Raw genomic sequence first — 20,307 nt, forward strand, 5'->3', positions numbered from 1 at the left:
TGGCCTCGGCCACAGAATTAATACATATGGATGTATCCCAATTATCAGAAATGGAATTCAGAGCAACAATGGTCAAGATGATGAGTAAACTTGAAAAAAGCATCAGAGAAAGCGTTGCTGAGAATATAGAATCCCTAAGGGCAGAAATGAGAGCGAATCTGACAGAAATTAAAAACTCAGTGGGCCAAATACAGTCAAAACTAGAGGCTCTGACGGCCAGGGTCACCGAGGCAGAGGAACGCGTTAGCGAATTGGAGGATGGGTTAGTAGAAGAAAAAACGAAAATAGAAGCTGGTCTTAAAAAAATCCACGCCCACGAATGTAGATTACGGGAGATTACTGACTCTATGAAACGATCCAATGTCAGAATCATCGGCATCCCTGAAGGGGTGGAGAAAAACAGAGGTCTAGAAGAGATATTTGAACAAATTGTAGCTGAAAACTTCCCTAATCTAGCAAGGGAAACAAGCATTCGTGTCCAAGAGGCAGAGAGGACCCCATCCAAGCTCAACCAGGACAAACCTACGCCACGGCATGTCATAGTGCAATTCGCAAATATTAGATCCAAGGATACAGTATTGAAAGCGGCCAGGGCAAAGAAATTTCTCACGTACCAAGGCAAAGGTATCAGGATTACGTCAGACCTGTCTACAGAGACCTGGAATGAGAGAAAGGCTTGGGGGGGCATTTTTAAAGCTCTTTCAGAGAAAAACATGCAGCCAAGGATCCTTTATCCAGCAAAGCTGTCATTCAGAATTGATGGAGAAATAAAGACGTTCCAAAATCGCCAATCATTAACCAATTTCGTAACCACGAAACCAGCCCTACAGGAGATATTAAGGGGGGCTCTATAAAGGTAAAAAGGCCCCAAGAGTGATACAGAGCAGCAAGTCACAACCGATACAAAGACTTTAAAGAGAAATGGCATCATTAAAATCATATCTGTCAATAATCTCTATCAATCTAAATGGCTTAAACTCTCCCATAAAACGCCACAGGGTTGCAGATTGGATAAAAAGACATGACCCATCCATTTGCTGTCTACAAGAGACTCATTTTGAACCCAAAGATGCATTCAGACTTAGAGTAAGGGGATGGAGTACCATCTTCCACGCAAATGGACCTCAAAAGAAAGCTGGAGTAGCAATTCTCATATCAGATAGACTGGATTTTAAACTAGAGGCCATAGAGAGAGATACAGAAGGGCACTATATTATTCTTAAAGGAAGTATTCAACAAGTGGATATGACAATTATTAATATATATGCCCCCAACAGGGGAGCAGCAAGATACACAAGCCAACTCTTAACCAAAATAAAGAGACATATAGATAAGAACACAGTAATAGTAGGGGACCTCAACACCCCACTATCAGAAATAGACAGAACACCCTGGCAAAAACTAAGCAAAGAATCAAAGGCTTTGAATGCCATACTCGACGAGTTGGACCTCATAGATATATATAGAACACTACACCCCAGAACCAAAGAATACTCATTCTATTCAAATGCCCATGGAACATTCTCAAGAATAGATCATGCTCTGGGACACAAAACAGGTCTCAGCCAATACCAAAAGATTGAAATTATCCCCTGCATATTCTCAGACCACAACGCTCTGAAATTGGAACTCAACCACAAGGAAAAACCTGGAAGAAACTCAAACACTTGGAGGCTAAGAACCATCCTGCTCAAGAATGACTCGATAAACCAGGAAATCAAAAAACAAATTAAACAATTTATGGAGACCAACGAGAATGAATACACAACGGTCCAAAACCTATGGGATACTGCAAAGGCAGTCCTAAGGGGGAAATACATAGCCATCCAAGCCTCACTCAAAAGAATAGAAAAATCTAAAATGCAGTTTCTATATTCTCACCTCAAGAAACTGGAACAGCAACAGAGGGACAGGCCTAACCCACTGACAAGGAAGGAGTTGACCAAGATTAGAGCAGAAATCAATGAATTAGAGACCAGAACCACAGTAGAGCAGATCAACAGGACTAGAAGCTGGTTCTTTGAGAGAATCCATAAAATTGATAGACCACTGGCAAAACTTGTCCAAAAACAAAGAGAAAGGACTGAGATTATTAAAATTATGACTGAAAAGGGAGAGGTCACGACCAGCACCATTGAAATTGCAAGGATTATTAGAAACTTTTATCAACAGCTATATGCCAAAAAACTAAACAATCTGGAAGAGATGGAGGCCTTCCTGGAAACCTATAAACTACCAAGACTGAAACAGGAAGAAATAGATTTCTTAAATAGGCCAATTAACTATGAAGAAATTGAGTCAGTGATAAACAACCTTCCAAATAATAAAACTCCAGGCCCAGACGGTTTTCCTGGGGAATTCTACCAAACATTCAAAGAAGAAATAATACCTATTCTCCTAAAGCTATTTCAAAAAATAGAAACAGAAGGAAAGCTACCAAACTCATTCTATGAGGCTAATATTACCTTGATCCCCAAACCAGGCAAAGACCCCCTCAAAAAGGAGAATTACAGACCGATTTCTCTAATGAATATGGATGCCAAAATCCTCAACAAGATCCTTGCTAATAGAATCCAACAGTACATTAAAAGGATTATCCATCATGACCAAGTGGGATTCATACCTGGGATGCAAGCATGGTTCAACACTCGCAAATCAATCAATGTGATACATCATATCAACAAGAAAAGACTCAAGAACCATATGATCCTCTCAATTGATGCAGAAAAAGCATTTGACAAAATACAGCATCCTTTCCTGATTAAAACCCTTCAGAGTGTAGGAATAGAGGGTACATTTCTCAATCTCATAAAAGCCATCTATGAAAAGCCTACTGCAAGCATTATTCTCAATGGGGAAAAGCTGGAAGCCTTTCCCTTAAGATCAGGAACACGACAAGGATGCCCACTCTCGCCACTATTATTCAACATAGTACTAGAAGTCCTTGCAACAGCAATCAGAAGACAAAAAGGGATCAAAGGTATCCAAATCGGCAAAGAAGAAGTCAAACTGTCTCTCTTTGCAGATGACATGATACTCTATATGGAAAACCCAAAGGAATCCACTCCCAAACTATTAGAAGTTATAGAACAATTCAGTAAGGTGGCAGGATACAAAATCAATGCCCAGAAATCAGTTGCATTTCTATACACGAATAACGAGACTGAAGAAAGAGAAATTAGGGAATCCATCCCATTTACAATAACACCAAAAACCATGCGTTACCTTGGAATTAACTTAACCAGAGACGTAAAGGACCTATATGCTAGAAACTATAGATCACTTTTGAAAGATATTGAGGAAGACATAAAAAGATGGAAAAATATTCCATGCTCATGGATTGGAAGAATTAACATAGTTAAAATGTCCATACTACCCAGAGCAATCTACACTTTCAATGCTATCCCGATCAAAATACCGAGGACATTTTTCAAAGAACTGGAACAAATAGTCCTTAAATTTGTATGGAACCAGAAAAGGCCCCGAATCTCCAAGGAACTGTTGAAAAGGAAAAACAAAGCTGGGGGCATCACAATGCCGGATTTCGAGCTGTACTACAAAGCTGTGATCACAAAGACAGCATGGTACTGGCACAAAAACAGACACATCGACCAATGGAACAGAATAGAGAACCCAGAAATGGACCCTCGGCTCTTTGGGCAACTAATCTTTGATAAAGCAGGAAAAAACATCCGGTGGAAAAAAGACAGTCTCTTCAATAAATGGTGCTGGGAAAATTGGACAGCTACATGCAAAAGAATGAAACTTGACCACTCTCTCACACCATACACAAAAATAAACTCCAAATGGATGAAAGACCTCAATGTGAGACAGGAATCCATCAAAATTCTAGAGGAGAACATAGGCAACAACTTCTATGACATCGGCCAGAGCAACCTTTTTCACGACACATCTCCAAAGGCAAGAGAAATAAAAGATAAAATGAACTTATGGGACTTTATCAGGATAAAGAGCTTCTGCACAGCCAAGGAAACAGTCAAAAAAACTAAGAGACAGCCCACGGAATGGGAGAATATATTTGCAAAGGACACCACAGATAAAGGACTGGTATCCAAGATCTACAAAGAACTTCTCAAACTCAATACACGAGAAACAAATAAACAAATCATAAAATGGGCAGAAGATATGAACAGACACTTTTCCAATGAAGACATACAAATGGCTAACAGACACATGAAAAAATGTTCAAAATCATTAGCCATCAGGGAAATTCAAATCAAAACCACACTGAGATACCACCTTACGCCAGTTAGAATGGCAAAGATAGACAAGGCAAGAAACAACAATTGTTGGAGAGGATGTGGAGAAAGGGGATCCCTCCTACATTGTTGGTGGGAATGCAAGTTGGTACAGCCACTCTGGAAAACAGTGTGGAGGTCCCTTAAAAAGTTAAAAATTGAACTACCCTATGACCCAGCCATTGCACTACTGGGTGTTTACCCCAAAGATACAGACGTAGTAAAGAGAAGGGCCATATGCACCCCAATGTTCATAGCTGCATTGTCCACAATAGCCAAATCATGGAAGGAGCCGAGATGCCCTTCAACAGATGACTGGATTAAGAAGCTGTGGTCCATATATACAATGGAATATTACTCAGCTATCAGAAAGAACGAATTCTCAACATTTGCTGCAACATGGACGGCACTGGAGGAGATAATGCTAAGTGAAATAAGTCAAGCAGAGAAAGACAATTATCATATGATTTCTCTCATCTATGGAACATAAGAACTAGGATGATCGGTAGGGGAAGAAAGGGATAAAGAAAAGGGGGGTAATCAGAAGGGGGAATGAAACATGAGAGACTATGGACTATGAGAAACAAACTGAAGACTTCAGAGGGGAGGGGGTGGGGGAATGGGATAGACTGGTGATGGGTAGTAAGGAGGACGTATTGCATGGTGCACTGGGTGTTATACGCAACTAATGAAGCATCAAACTTTACATCAGAATCTGGGGATGTACTCTATGGTGATTAACATAATATAATAAAATAAAAAAAAAGACTTTGGTAGGTGGTGGGGTCCCTGGGTGACTCAGTTGGTTAAGCATCTGCCTTTGGCTCAGGTCATGATCCTGGGGTCCTGGGATCGAGCTCCACATGGGGCTCCCTGCTCAGCGGGAAGACTACTTGTTCTTCTCCCTCTGCCCCTTCCCCTGCTCATGCTCTCCCTCTCTCTCTCTCAAATAAATAAAAATCTTAAAAAAAAAAACTTTGGTAGGTGAAATTATAAAAATTAACAACACAGCCAAGAAGCGGTACAGAGGTGAGAGAATGCCAGGTGCACTCCATGAGGGTCAGTTGCTGTCACTACAGATCTGGGTACCAGTAGGGGGTGTGATGGGAAATAACCGGACAGGCAAAGGAAGCTGAGGATTTGGGATTTATCCGTAACGGGAAGCTCCTAGACATTTTAAAGGAGATTCTGGTTCTTATTTATTTGCTCAAATTTAAATAGTTTTGAGTTAGTAGCAGTTTATTTTTTTAAACAATGTCCTCAGCTCAGTGAGATTCACTATTTGGCTGTTGATGAAACATTTGAATTCTGGGAATACTTACCGGAAGAGAAAGAAATGTGTTGAAAAAATCAGCAAAGATTTCATCCTCTAGCAGAATTATAAGATTTGTAGAACCGATTATCTCTACATGGAGAGAGAAAAAAAATTTGCATTCAGGATGAGAAAGCAAAGCAATAGAATGGATTATTTCACATGGCCAAATCTCAGCATTTGATGACCTTTAGGGTCGGGTCATCTATCTGGAATTTTCCCTGTCTCCAGGACTCTCCTCTGCAGTACCATTCTGCTTAAACACTCCCAGCTGTGGAGAACTCACAGCCTTACAGGGCTACCCATTCCATTTATGAAGAAATGAAATTGTTAGGATGATTTTCCTACTGTAAACTGCCCTCTTTTATCTTCTTTCCACTTCTAGAAATTCTGCCCTCTGAAGCTCAACAGAATTCATATAAATCCTTGTAAAGGGTCTATGCTCCCATATTTATAAAACCATCTCAACCATCTGTCCACCTCCAACTCCTCTGGCTAGTCAGAGGAAGCAGAGGAATTCTTCAGCCATTCCTCACATGCCCTCCTTTCTACCTGGGTCCTCCCGCTCTGGCTAGAGTGGCACCCACAACTCAAGTAGCTGCATACTTCCCAGGGAAGAGCATAAGAAGACTTTGTCCATATTGTAGGTTCTTATTGGCGTGGGCCAAAACGGGATTAGATATGGGTGCCTTCACATTTAACTATTAACTCCACTATCCTTCATATATGCAGCCGCTTTTCAGAAACCAAGGGCAGGAATTTACATTTATTCCATTAGAATTTCAACTTGTTGATTTGGGCCCAACAAGAACTTTTTTGAATACTGATTTGGTCATGCAAAGTATTTATTACTCCTTTCAGGGTTGATATTGTGCAGTGGAAGTTAATCTGAGGAGATGGATGTTGAATGTCACAAAGCCAAGCATAGAGACCATAGGTGGACTAGGTACCCCCTCAAAGTTTGCTCTAACTCACTGTGTATGCTCTTTAATGCACAAGATTTAACTAGTGAATAACCTAGTCGTTTATCAATGCCCAGCATTTTCCCATCATACCCAAAGATTATAATGAAAGACTTGTAAAACGAGCAACATAATTACTATATTAGTCCTATCTCTTAGTCTAGTTAAACATCTGGTGAGAATAGTGAGTGCCACTCACAATTGCTTGAGTGCAGTTATGATAATATAAGAAAACTAAACAGTCCCCTCCATCATTTTTCATGGTGATGGCAGTTATTATCTTTGTGTAATAGAAATAGGACCCCAGACAATCAAACACTATTGTAATAGAGCTGATATCAGTTTTTGCCCTTTGCTACACAGATGCCTCTGCTCTTATTTTTAGAAGCATTCCTTGATCCATTTCACGTATTCCACATAAATGATTCCAAAACAAATGTTTTTAGTCCAGACTTCTTTCCTTGGCTCTAGTTCTAAATATCCAGCGAGCTATGGGACATCTCTCCGTGGACATCTACTAGCACTTCCATCTCAACATTTTCAAAGCTGATCTGATCATTTTGCTTCCCAACCTGATCTTTTCCCTGTATTCCCAATCTCAATCACTAGAACCATCACTCTTCCAGTTGTCTAAATCAGAATCCTGAAAATCATCCTTGTTTATCCCTTTGTTCTATTTCTCTTCCTCTCAAACACCCCTATATGCAATGGAGGACCATGTTATATGGTCTCTCCTCATACATACCTCTGGACTCTATCCTCTCCTCTCCATCCATTAAGTCACTGTCTTATTTCAGGTCCTATCATCTCTCACCTTGACTTTATGGCATCAGTTTCTTATAATGGTCTCCCTATCTTTCCACACTTTCCGCACACTGCCACCATAGTCTTCTAATGTTGTTATGGTTAAAGCCCTTCAAGGACTACTCAATGTAGTTCAAAGCCTGTAGATTCCTACAGAATCTAATGCTTCACAAGATCTGGCTTTTGGTTTGCCCGCCAGCACCATCTCCTATCACACCATACCATGCTTCCTCCTGTTTGCCAGCCAAGATATTGCTCTTTCCTGCATAATTTATATACTCTCACCTCCAACCTCCATATCTTTGTTCCTGCATTCTCATCATCTAAAATGTCCTCCCAACCCAACTGCTTTGCAAATCACCAGTCATCCATCAAGAACTGGTTGACATATAATCTTCTTGGTGAACCAAACATAGTAGAATCTACCACAATGGTAAAATCAATCACTACCCCCCTGCACCATTATTTACATCTCCCATTATTATAATTAACAAGTCACTGTTTTCTTCCATTGATGTATCATTTGTCTTCCTCAATAAACTGAGCTCTATGAGATGAGGAACTTTGTCTTTTCATCTTTCTTCCCCTAGGCACTGAAAGCGCTTACATAATATCTAAATTCTATAAAAGTTGAATGAATTGTTCTTTCAAGAGATCTTCAATCTTTTGAGCTTTTGTTCAATTGTTGGTTTGTCATTCATAGAGCCTTGCATGGATTATTTCATGAGATTATTGAGACAATCTGAATCCAGGAAAGTGGGGTTTGGCCAAAATTTCCCGATTTATTGTGTTCCATAGCTATACACACTGTTGGTGACAAGGAGCTTGACTATGATAGAATTAGACATTAATAAGACAGTTTTTTTTTTTAATTTTACAGAGATAGAGACAGCCAGCGAGAGAGGGAACACAAGCAGGGGGAGTGGGAGAGGAAGAAGCAGGCTCACAGCAGAAGAGCCTGATGTGGGGCTCGATCCCAGAACGCCGGGATCACGCCCTGAGCCGAAGGCAGACGCTTAACCGCTGTGCCACCCAGGCGCCCCAATAAGACAGTCTTAATGGAGTATAGAAACAAGGCTTTCCACACCTTCCCCTTCCCTATCCTACTATGTCTTCATTCCTGTGTTTCCATTATCAATTATTCTGCCTTGAAACTTCCTAACAATTTGGGCAGCTCTTCAACATTCATTCTGTACAATAATAATACTGATGTGGGAACAAAAGAAATCATTGGATAACCCCAAACCTCATGCTAGCCCTCCCCCTGGAGAAGACATGGCACATGAGAGCCCAATCTGCATCTTTCTTCCTTTTTCTTAGTTGCCTTGTTGTTTTATGTTTAGGGCTCTGTCCTATCCTCAAAGATCAGGTGGCATAAAGTGGGGGTGGGAGTTGGGGAGGAGAAGAGAAAAAGAAAACAAAGGGCATGAAACACAAAAGCCACATGTGGTTTAAGACTGGGCAGGTGAGAGGTTTGCCTTACCTGGGGGGGCTCAAAGCCTCAGAAACTTCCCTTTTAGATACTCACCAGCATTGCTCATGTTGTCATGCTTTCCCTGCCACTGTGATTGATTAGGAGGCAGAATTTTAGCCCCCAGTCAATAGAACTCTACCCATTGTGAACACGCAGTGACACCCCCTCTAAGGGGTTCCAGATTCTATCAGGAAGTGCCCTATTTATCTCCGGTATAGACCTCAATCTGAAGATAAGTCTTTGTTACCTGATCTCCTGGATCTCCTGGAATGTGCCAGACTCTTCCTATACTTAGGCTTTTAGTCCATACTATTTTGTGTGCACTGACAGGTTCTTTATAAATTGTTTTCCAATTACATAGATCCTGAGTTTTAGTTCTGCCTCTTTAACTCCACTCTATGCTTCAGGGAAGCAAGGATCTATTAATTTATTTCTGATGTGTCTTTTGTATCTAATATCTTTCTAGAAATTTAACAGGTACTCAGTGAATGTTTAATGACTTACCTTTCAGATAAGCTGGCAAATTCAACCAAATACCCAAGTGTGTTTTCTACCCTCTCTCCTCTTTCCCAGATAGGTCCTCCTCTGGTTGGCTGCAGGTTACTTCATAATCCATTGGCTTTGAAAAGGAATAGAATAAACATTCGTTGAATACCTCCCATGAGTAAGAAGCTAAGCTAGGTATTTATACTTTGTTCTCATTCAATTCTTAACCCCACAAAACAGAGGTTATTACCTCCCTTCACTGAAAAATAGCAAATACAACACAGATTTTACTCTGCCATTTGATTCAAGAGCCCACGTTATTTCAAATATGCTAGTAAATCATACCTACTTTTCACATGAAAAATGCATTTGAATGGACTTAAAAATAAGCCCCTTGGACTTCCTCACAAGGATCTATTTTTCTGTATCACTCCTCTTAACACCTCTTGTGTGTATCCTTACATGCTTAATTAGACTTTCTTTCCTGCAGATGGTATAAAAGAGGTAAACCGTATCTCCATATCTATATGGAAAGGAGCTACTTAGAAAAAGTCATCCCGAATATCTAGTAATTTACCAGAATATTGAAACAAAGCCATTTAATATTTTCATCAAATCATAGCATAGGCAATAACTGGAAATTTTCTGTGACCAATTTTTTTTTAAAGATTTTATTTATTTATTTGACAGAGATAGAGACAGCCAGTGAGAGAGGGAACACAAGCAGGGGGAGTGGGAGAGGAAGAAGCAGGCTCACAGCAGAGAAGCCTGATATGGGCCTCGATCCCACAACGCCGGTATGACGCCCTGAGCTGAAGGCAGACGCTTAACCGCTGTGCCACCCAGGCGCCCCTCTGTGACCAATTTTGACCCCAAAGTTTCTAATCCTGATCAGTCCCCCATTCTTGTAGATCAGTCACTACAGAAAAGACAGAAGCAAGCAAGAAGCAATATGGGGAAGAATCTATATTTATGTGTCTTTCATTTTAACTTTTCTCAAGATGGTATAATGTTTTTCAACCATAAACTATGCCAGGCCTATTTATGTGCTAATATGACCAGTTCAAAGAAAAGAGCAGAAAACTTTATCCACATAAAAATGGTCTTAGAAATGAAGAACAATCATAAATGAAAAGAAAGGAGGAAGAAGAATTTTCTAGAATATTTCAAGTGTACCAAGGTTTAAAATGTTTGTTGCAAGTTGGAGGATAAGTTTGCTCACAGAGAACAACTTGTGGTAAGATAAATGTTTAGAGTAGTTTAATACGGAAATTAGATTTTGTTACTCATTTTTTTATTGCCTTAAATGAGTTTGAAGGTTAAGATCGTCTTCACTTCAAGGAAAGGTAACTCATTTTGGGGTAGTCTAGACTTTGGGTCTGATTTACCATATTTGGATCTTTCCTTGCAATGTCCTCAGATACCTGTAAATTAGCCCAAAGAGGGTCCTGAACACTGAGAGGGGTCAGGAGAAAGTAGGTTTAGTAGGAATTTTCTGCTGTTTTGTATCGGTCACTCAGTTTCTGACCACTTACCCTATTTGGGTGAATCTTTCTGCCCTGGCAGAAAGGACATGACACCCTGCCCTAGACTCTACCCAGAATTTTCATCTTAGAGGCATGACTCAAAATCTGCGAGGCAGTCAGAAACTGTGTATGATGGTGCCTATGACAAACCAGTGCTCGATGGTGGGGTGCCAGCAGCAGTGGCACACTGTGAATGGCCACAAATGCTGAAAGAAGAGGCTCGACTTGAAAATGAGCTTTGAGAGGCACCTGGGTGGCTCAGTTGGTTAAGCGTCTGCCTTTGGCTCGGGTCATGATCCCAGGATCCCAGGATCGAGCTCTGCGTTGGGCTTCTTGCTCACTGGGGAGCCTACTTCTCCCTCTGCCTCTGCCCCTCCCCTGCTTGTGCTCTCTCTCACTCTGACAAATAAATAAAATCTTAAAAAAAAAAAAAAAAGAAAATGAGCTTTGATTTAAATGGGACGTGGTGTTTACCACCAATGACAAAGTATGTGTGGGTATCATAATAGCAGCTATGGTAATGTGGGTATCAGAATGATCTAACCCACAGATTCTCTTTTTTTTTTTTTTTTTTTTAGATTTTATTATTTATTTATTTATTTGACAGAGATAGAGACAGTCAACGAGAGAGGGAACACAAGCAGGGGGAGTGGGAGAGGAAGAAGCAGGCTTCCAGCAGAGGAGCCTGATGTGGGGCTCGATCCTATAACGCCAGGATCACGCCCTGAGCCGAAGGCAGACGCTTAACCGCTGTGCCACCCAGGCGCCCCTAACCCCCAGATTCTTAGTGATGGCTATTGATCATAGAATCCCCAGGAAAAAAATGCGTGGGTAGACCACTAGGATTCTACTTCAGAATATAAGCTCCATGACGGCAAGGATTTGCTGCTGTTTTATTTCATGGTGCATCCCAAACCTCTACTGCAGTTCCTCTCACATGGAAGTGCTCAATAAATATTTATGAAGTGAATGAATTTACATAAATAGGAGCCTATTTATAATTAATATTAAAATGAGCCATCACAGTGGAATATTGGGTCTCTCATTCAATTTTCAGTCCTGAGCCGGACGCAGGAGCTTTTATGTAAAGAGAAAGCATTTTTGCCTGTTAGGAAGAACTTTTGCAATATTTTTGCAAAAAAAACTGTGAAATCTCTTTCCTAATCTTTGCTAAAGAGATATGCTACCATTTCCAGGGTAAAGATACACTGGAGTAAAGGAGACAGTCAGAGCTTTGGAAAATCATTGCATTGTAGATCTGACCCAACACATAGCCACTAAGTATCAGAGCTGAGATGTGAACTCAAATCTATCTAATACACGAATTTCCTGTATTTGCCTGACAATAATCATCTTGGGGCGCTTGTAAAATATATGGACTTCTGAGCCCCACTCCTGCCCTTCTAAATCAGGGTTATCAGAGGAAGGACCTTGTAATGTACAAGTATCCCAGGTGATTCTTATCACACAAATTGGGAGATATCTGATTCCCCTGACTTTTGGGAACTAGAAGGTCTTGAAGGGTCAGGGATGATGCACTTCAAGCCTGTAGCCAGTGATGTTGTCTTTTAGTCCTTGACATTGTTAGAGTGACAACACTCCATTAAGTTGTTAATGACTCCAGTAGTTAGCCTCTTTGAACTGTGGGGAAGATGGTCAGTGATCAGGAGTAGAGAATGCCTGCACACAGCTTCATTGAAGAAAAGTCTGAAAGTAAACTGTATTAAGGAATGTGGGTTATCAGTGTTATATATGCCATTCTTTTAGGAAGAGACTGAAAAAAAAATATATATATATATATATATATATNTTTTTTTTTGCCCAGGTTGTGATAGCTTTTTTCCAAAGGACATGATAAGCAAAGGAATAGACAAGATAATGTAAACCATCCAGAGCTTCACCCTGATCTCTCTCAAGATGCGTGTGTGTGTGTGTGTGTGTGTGTGTGTATTACACTGACAAACGAATGAGGTAATTGATGATTGAAGAAATATGCTAGGTACCAACTCATCTTGGAACACATAAAACATCAAGATATCATGAAACTCTTCACTTTAAAAATCAAAATCACTCTAAAAAAAGAGTATCTGGTCTTTACATATACTAAAGAAAGCATAACACTTTCCCAAATGTAAATGATATATTATTGGTGGTTCATTATTAACATTCCTTCAAACTTCCAAAGTTCTTCTCTTTTATAGGACAACAAGGTTTTTTAGATATGACATGCTTCCCAACAATCCTAGAACTTTTCAAGTCTTTTAACCCTCTCTTGGGTATGACACTAAATGACTCTCTTCTCAGTAGCTTTTGGCTAAATTATTAGGGCTTATAGGGGTGATCGTCTTTCATCTGAATATTCACTTCCTATGAGAAGAGAACCAGAGAAATGAAAGAATTGTTTAATTAGATAATGAAGTTCCCAACAGCCCTTCAGAGAAAGGGAATTCAAACCTCTTGTAGGCTGAAGTTTTCAGTGGACAGAATGTCCAGGAGATATTGCTTGTCAAAATAATATCAACTAGTTTACAAAACCCTTGGAAGCTGAGTTTAGTGATTCAAGTAACCAGGATGGAGAGGATGAAGTCATCCGGAAGGGACTTAAGAAAGGTTGTTAAACAAATAGAAAGTTGGATGACAATAAATTGAAATAGCTGCCCCCTTGCAATCTGTTCTCTCAAATTGGCATCCTATTTTAACAGTAGGAAAATAAATCACAATAATTAGGAACTGGATGAACTCAGCTGAAAGGAAATGGCATAGAGGAAGTGGTACTCCACGTCCCGTAGTGCCCAGCAGTAGTAGGTGCTGATAATGTCTGTTCAGTTCAACTGAGAAACGGGTGTGAAAGGAATATGGAAGCTTTAAGTCCTGCACAAATACAAAGACCTAAAAATTGTGACTGAGTAATGGGGACACTGAAAGAGGGTAAGGGAGAGACAGAGCAAATAACATAGAGTCATTGTCTCAGTGTTAACTTACGAAAGCGTTAGATATAATTGATAGACAATAGACTTTTCCTAAGCAGGACTGTGCCTTCTGATTCAGAACTTTGTGTTCATTACTGCTCCTCATTAGCTACCTAAGGAAAAGATACAGCATGTAGAATTTAGACCTTACTCCTAATTGTTGTTATCTTTGCTGATATAACAGATTTCAATCAAAGACTTCAGAATGGTGGTCAATGCAATACATGTAAGTTTTAAAGTCAAAGGAGGTGTAATTTCATGCTACGTAAAGAGTTCAAAATGCTATTGGTACATAATAGGTCTTGGTGCAATTATCTACAATAATACAGAAAGAGAATAAAAACTGGAAAAGTCTTCCATCAAAATACCCTATTTAGCTAACAATTCATTTTAAAGAAAGATACAAGTTTCAAGAGTTACAAGAAGTACAATCTTTTGTGACTGGTGATTAGTGAAGTCTTGGCCAAAGGGAAAAACAAAACAAAGAAACAAAAAAACCCAAAAAACCTCATGGATATGATCATACAAAGTGTTAATCTTGGTCCTATATTCTTTGGCCTAAAATATGTATAAAATTTCTGAGTTTTGGACAGAGAAGCCTCAAGAAGTTGGCAACAGTAATTTTATTCCTTTTGGTTGAGTGGGTAAATTTAAATTTTAAATTTCCTAATATGAAATGACTACAGAATTTTAACTAACAAAATGTGGAAACGGTATCTGTTTAGGAAAATCTGACTTATCAAATGCATGATTTTATTGAAAGATAATGAACAAATGATAGCAATTTTAAATAATATTACATTTATAAATAATTTTATATGTCCAGTTAAAAATTTTAATAATTAGTATATTAAGTATATGCCTAATATATTAAATGTTGATTACAAGTAATTGCAAGTATTTTTGTTGTTTTGGCACAATATTCCCCTTCAATTAGTAAGAGCCCATTAATAATCTTCTGCCTTCAAACTGAAAAGTAAATTATTAAACTTTTCATAAAACCATTTCATGTGGCTCTTCCTTAGCCACCCGCACTAAGGGGCAGGAACTTGGTAGTTTTCTCTATATCACTGGGCCATGAAATTCTGTCCCTGGAACTGCACTGCTAAGCTTGTGTTTGCTGAGCTTTGGTATCTGAGTGAATGAACATATAAGACCTCAGAATTCCTGCCCTGAACTCCTCTAACAAACTCCTACTTATCCATCAAAACCCAGATCAGAATTAAACCAACACTATGCTACACCTGTACTAGATACTTTAATTATTCATTCACCAATTATTTGTTGCATACCTATTATGTGATGAGCTAAACAAGAGCATTTTGATTATTTTATAAACTTGCTAAAAAACAGCAGCCATTTCAGCTCAAAGGGCATTGTACATGGTTTTGTTTTTTAAGATACACACATATCTATATACGTATGCATAGATATCTATACATGTATATACCTTTATACCTTATGTATCTATGTTTCCATGTATCTATCTACATATAATCTATATCTATTGTTTGAATTCTATGCTTATTCATGTCCACATGTCAAAGTTTAACAAGAAACAAACAGACCTTCATTACGTTTACCGTTTACCGGATGCCTGGATGACACTTGCTAATGTATTTTTTTGCCCTCCTCTTCATCCCTTCCTTTCTTTTTAACTGATACTTCAACAACAAACGGAGAACAAGCGCCTTTTCCAGGCTCATGTAAAGATGATGCCCTCTGGTGGACAGTAGTGAAGATTACACCTTCCTCTCTACAACTCGGGTTTTTTTGTTGGTTGTTGGTTCTAAACTTATCTTCAGTTGGTTTTACATTCCAGTGGTTAGGATTACTTTCAGACTGCTCATACCTATTGCGATGTGAAGAGTACAGAAAGGCCCTTTCATCCGAACATCAGGTCTGTCCATTCTGCCATTCTATCAGGCCTCAGTAATAATTCTTTGTGGTTTTGTAGGACCCTGCTAATATTTACTATTTTACCTCAAAGGTACATATTGCAAGACATGATAATATTTAGAGGTATTAATTTACTGCAAGAGATGAGTTCATCAGCATCTAACAGAAGCTCAAACGTACTCAGAAATGGACAGATCTGTCAAGAGATGGTATCTCTTCAACTTCTATCTTTGTAGAGAGATAATATCTTGAAATATTAATATATTAATACTAGGCTTTGCTTTCCACCCTTGTAATAACTTTTCCCCCAATTAGTGACAGACATTGCCTCAAGATGAGGACTGATTGTAATTGTAAAAAAAGAAGAGTCAATTTTTAGGTGAAAAAAATCCAAAATATGCTCTTAATACAAAAATAGGAGGGTGAGTGAAGTAGAAAACAGGGGTTTGCCATATCAGTAGGGAAGAAGGTAGAGGAAAAACAGATTCCCTACTTTCCCAACCTCAGGCACTAAAGGAGGTTCAACTAGGGTTCAGAAACAAAGAGCTGCAAAGCTAGGCAAGGCCTGAAAAATATCCACGGCTGCTGGGGAGAAACAAGGGGATGGGACCTAGTGGTAACAACCAGGAACAGGGCAGAATCTATAGGTAAAACTGCAGAGCTCCACTGGTCACCAGGACCGAGGAGAAGCACAGAAGTTGAACTAATGCCTGAGAAATATTTTATTTCCACCTCAGGGACCACTGCTCATCTCCAGTGGAGAGCAGCATTGTTACATGATTGGATATCCCACTGGTGCAAGGCGAAAGCCTTCCATGGAGCGTTGTTGCCTGCTGGTCACATGCATGCCATTCCGCATTGGGAGACATTGCTGACCACCAGGAATCAACCCCCCTTTGCAGTAGCTCAGAATGCTCACAAGCTCCGCAAACCATGGGGTAGACAACCTTAACAACCAGACAAGAATTCACCCCTGTTACAACTTAAGTTTTGAACAAGAAAATTAACAAGGAAGAGTAAGGCCAGAACCAAAGGAAACAGCTACGTCTAGTTCTGCTGAGAACCAGAAGCAAAAGGAAAACTAGAAAGATGATGACCCCGTAAAATCCCTGCCCCAGCCTCACTCTGTCCTAAGCCTGGATATTATAACCATGACCAAGAGTAAGCGAAGCCTAACAGATTGTCCATATCCTGGGGACAGCAGGGAAAGAAGCAGAACAGTTGTCATAAAGATAGTCTTTTGCAAGTTGCCAAGAATTTAAGTCTACCACTTGGAATTCCACCTCCTTGAACACCCAGGTATAGCATTATGTGACATAACGAGATGTCTGGCTACCATAAGCTAGTTTTTTAACCCTTTTGACTATTTAACCCTTTTAGATTATTGTCTATAAACGTACATGTAAGATAGTTATGAGGACTAAAAAGAAAATTTGGTGGAATAAATAAGCCACTGAATTTTACTAACATGAGAACCAGAAGGAGTGGTTCCAGGTGAGTCTACTGCTTGGAAATTGATTGAAGCGTGTGCAGAGTAACGGGCTGATCTACCCAGGTAGAAGAATCTGACAGACTCTACACTTGAAGAGACTGATACATAAATTCTGGAAGCACATGGGCCCTTTTGTGCCCTCACTATGTGCAAGGGAGTTGCTTTGTTCTGCTAGACCCCACAGAGGAAATTGCCTTCAAGGAGAGTGGTGATGTCATCATGGTATCACATATATCCAAACTCATCAAAATATATACATTAAATATGTGCATTTGTTTGTAAATTAAGTATATCTCAATAAAGCTGAAAATAAAAGATCTCTTTGACAAATCATAATCTAAAGAAAGAATTTGACAATAGTTCTCTGCGCCCTTTATAGTTAAAATAACAGTTTAAATGTAGTATAGGTATTGAAGAGACCCAGAAAGAGAAAGGGTGAGGAGGTTGTTCTTACGATGGGTAAATCATGATGATGTACTACATGTAACGAGTGGTCAGTAGTCTCTGGGATGGGTGAGGGTATTTATAAAAACCCAACAGCAGGATATAGTACATTTATTTTCATATCCTCCCTCCTGGGAGGCATGTGAAGGGTACAGAGAGGAGAAAGGCAAGGAGAATGCTTTGGCTGGAGTTGAGGAAAGGGAGGGGAGGTGGGGGAAATACTGGGGGAGCCAAGAGTGAAGGTCATTGTAACATGCCTCTCATGTTTCATTGGCCTGTCCTGGCACACTGCTCAGCGAATGAGACTGAGAGAAGCCAGAAGGGGAGAGCAGTATGTCCATCCCAGCAGGCTGTTGCCTTGGTCATCTTCTTCTCTAACACCGCTACTTCCCGCAACTTCTCATCCAGGTGTTCCAGCATGTGCAGGCGACAGGAACCATTCTGGGCTTACCCAAGTTCAGACGTCAACAAACGTGACAATACCACAAAAAGGAGAAGCCATAGACCCAGATCATCAAAATGGCAATGAAAGCCACATGCCAGCAGAAGAAGGTGGTGACAAATACAATGTTGTTTTTGTCATCATCCATCCATTTATAGCCAGAAATTGGTTTGTACAGCATAAAGCCTATTTGAATCAGCCAAGAGCCTGTCATCATATAAAAAAAGGCCTTCATCACCCAAAGCTGCAGCATGTCAGGAGCCCACAGCTCTGCGATCACCACCAGCACCAGCAGGAATATGGCCTGCGTGAGCAGGATGTGAGACTGCAGCTCCACACCTTCTGAGTCCTGCATGTGCGACACCATCAGAGGTAGAAACAGAAACATGCCCAGGGCTTGGGCGCCTTGCTCCAGAGCAGCACACCTCTGGGGCAGCAAGTTCTGGCTCACCACATCCACACACCCGCTCAGGAAGAAGGCCATATATAGAGTGAGATGTTGCCACTGTTTGCGGTACAAAAAGTTTCTCTGATGATATATCTTGCTGATAAGTACAAACTGTCCATGTATGTTATGCAGCTCTTGGGCTGCTAAAATGAAGGCACTTAATATCTTCACCAGCCCCACATAGTATATTTGCTGCAGCCTTGCCCATCTTCCTTTGCTCCAGGGATGGCGTGGCAGATACTGGACAGGGTAGTTGCATATCAAGGCCCTGGAGACTAGTCGTGCATGATAAAGTCCATAGAAGAAGAGAGACAGCCCCGGGTACAGATGACCCTCAAAGCCTCCCATGGAACTGAAGGTAAAGATCTGACCAAAGGTAGAGGCAAGCAGCTCAGGAATGGTTGCCTCAGGTTCTAGAGTGTGGAGGGAGCTTCCGGAAGCCCACTTATATCTTCTCTCCAGCTCACTGCATCCACATACACAGGGGAAATGGTTTTGGAGGAAACCCAAATCTATGGTGGGGTGGGTGTCATGGTTTCCGTTCTGGTCTTCTGCTCTGGTTCATTGATAGCTAACCAACCATTGCCAAACAGTAAAATAAGCAGATGTCCAATGCCTGGACATCTGCAGTTCTCAGAGATTATGCTGTGGACTCCCCTTGCCTCTTCTCCTACTTGTCCTTCATGCTACTGCTACCTTCCTCACTTCCTAAATTCACAGAATGTAAGAAGGAACTGAGAGAAAGCATGGAGAGTATACAATGTAGGGCATATCCCTTAATAGTCCTCACATATAATCTCATTCAAGTACTAGGTACAAATGTATTCTCCTGGGTATAAGCAGTCTTAAGTAAACACATACAATACTCAATTTCTCTGATGTTACTTGAGGTTTGCCAGAAAAATATTCATTCCTAAGGATCTGTCTTCTGCTGGTCTCCAGGTCAGAACTGAGGGGCCACCACCTGAGATTCTTTCCTTTGGGCTGAAGCAATGTTTTTCCAAGTTAAGATGCAAGTGAATAGGTTCTTTTATTTTTAAAAGATTTTATTTATTTATTTGACAGAGACAGCCAGCGAGAGAGGGAACACAAGTAGGGGGAATGGGAGAGGAAGAAGCAGGCTCTGAGCAGAGAAGCCTGATGTGGGGCTCGATCCCACAACGCCGGGATCACACCCTGAGCCGAAGGCAGACACATAACGACGGAGCCACCCAGGCGCCCCAGGTGAATAGGTTCTACTCAGAGGTACTGATTCGAAATTTCTTGAGGGTGGTGTCTTGAAATAAGCATTCCAAGACACATTCCCAGGTAGCTCTTAGGAGGACTAAATTTTGAATCACTGAGTAAAATGTATGTACTTGTTAGAAAGAAGATCCTATTAAGCTAAGCTTCGTGTGAATTAGCCATCAAGTATTTTCTCTCATGTAATGGTCATATTATTCTTCATGACAGTCAGACAAGTACAGGAATGTCTCAAATTAAATTGGTCTCATATTGATCCTACAGATTTCCATTTTGGTTTATTTGTTGGTAAATTCTCTTTTGTTCTTTTTATCAGTGGGTCTTCCATTTTATTTTATAATTTTACTGATATAAAAACCCATAATTTTAGATCTTCATATTAACCATCTTGTTGCATGTACCTACTGCTCTTACTAATTTTCAAATGATTTTATATAATCATATTAACTTCAATAATGAAAAAATGATCTCCTTTTAGATATACCTTTGTCTTTTCTAACTGTCTTTCCCAATTGCATTAGCATGACAGAATTGTATTGTTGTTTTAA

The 20,307-nt window shown here is 40.1% G+C and overlaps 2 protein-coding genes across 2 annotated transcripts in view; both read right to left on the reverse strand.

The window, feature by feature from the left end:
* The window catches only part of RGSL1 (regulator of G protein signaling like 1), a 163,130-nt gene that overhangs the window by 96,016 nt on the left and 46,807 nt on the right, over positions 1-20,307 (reverse strand). The window contains exons 3-4 of the mRNA XM_034666840.1: positions 9,316-9,430; positions 5,582-5,664 (exon numbers count right to left, since the gene is read on the reverse strand). The gene's annotated coding sequence lies outside the window, so the exon portion shown is untranslated. The remainder of the gene's footprint in view (positions 1-5,581; positions 5,665-9,315; positions 9,431-20,307) is intronic.
* Positions 18,092-18,865, reverse strand: LOC100467486 (transmembrane epididymal protein 1). The gene has a single exon (XM_002919377.4). The coding sequence runs from the start codon at positions 18,863-18,865 to the stop codon at positions 18,092-18,094; it is 774 nt and encodes a 257-aa protein (XP_002919423.1).

This window comes from Ailuropoda melanoleuca, chromosome 8 (genome assembly GCF_002007445.2).
Source record: "Ailuropoda melanoleuca isolate Jingjing chromosome 8, ASM200744v2, whole genome shotgun sequence".
Lineage (NCBI taxonomy): Eukaryota > Metazoa > Chordata > Mammalia > Carnivora > Ursidae > Ailuropoda > Ailuropoda melanoleuca.

Coding starts and splice junctions, on each gene's coding strand:
- LOC100467486 (XM_002919377.4), bottom strand. CDS start 18,865: ATGGGAGGCTTTGAGGGTCATCTGTACCCGGGGCTGTCTCTCTTCTTC.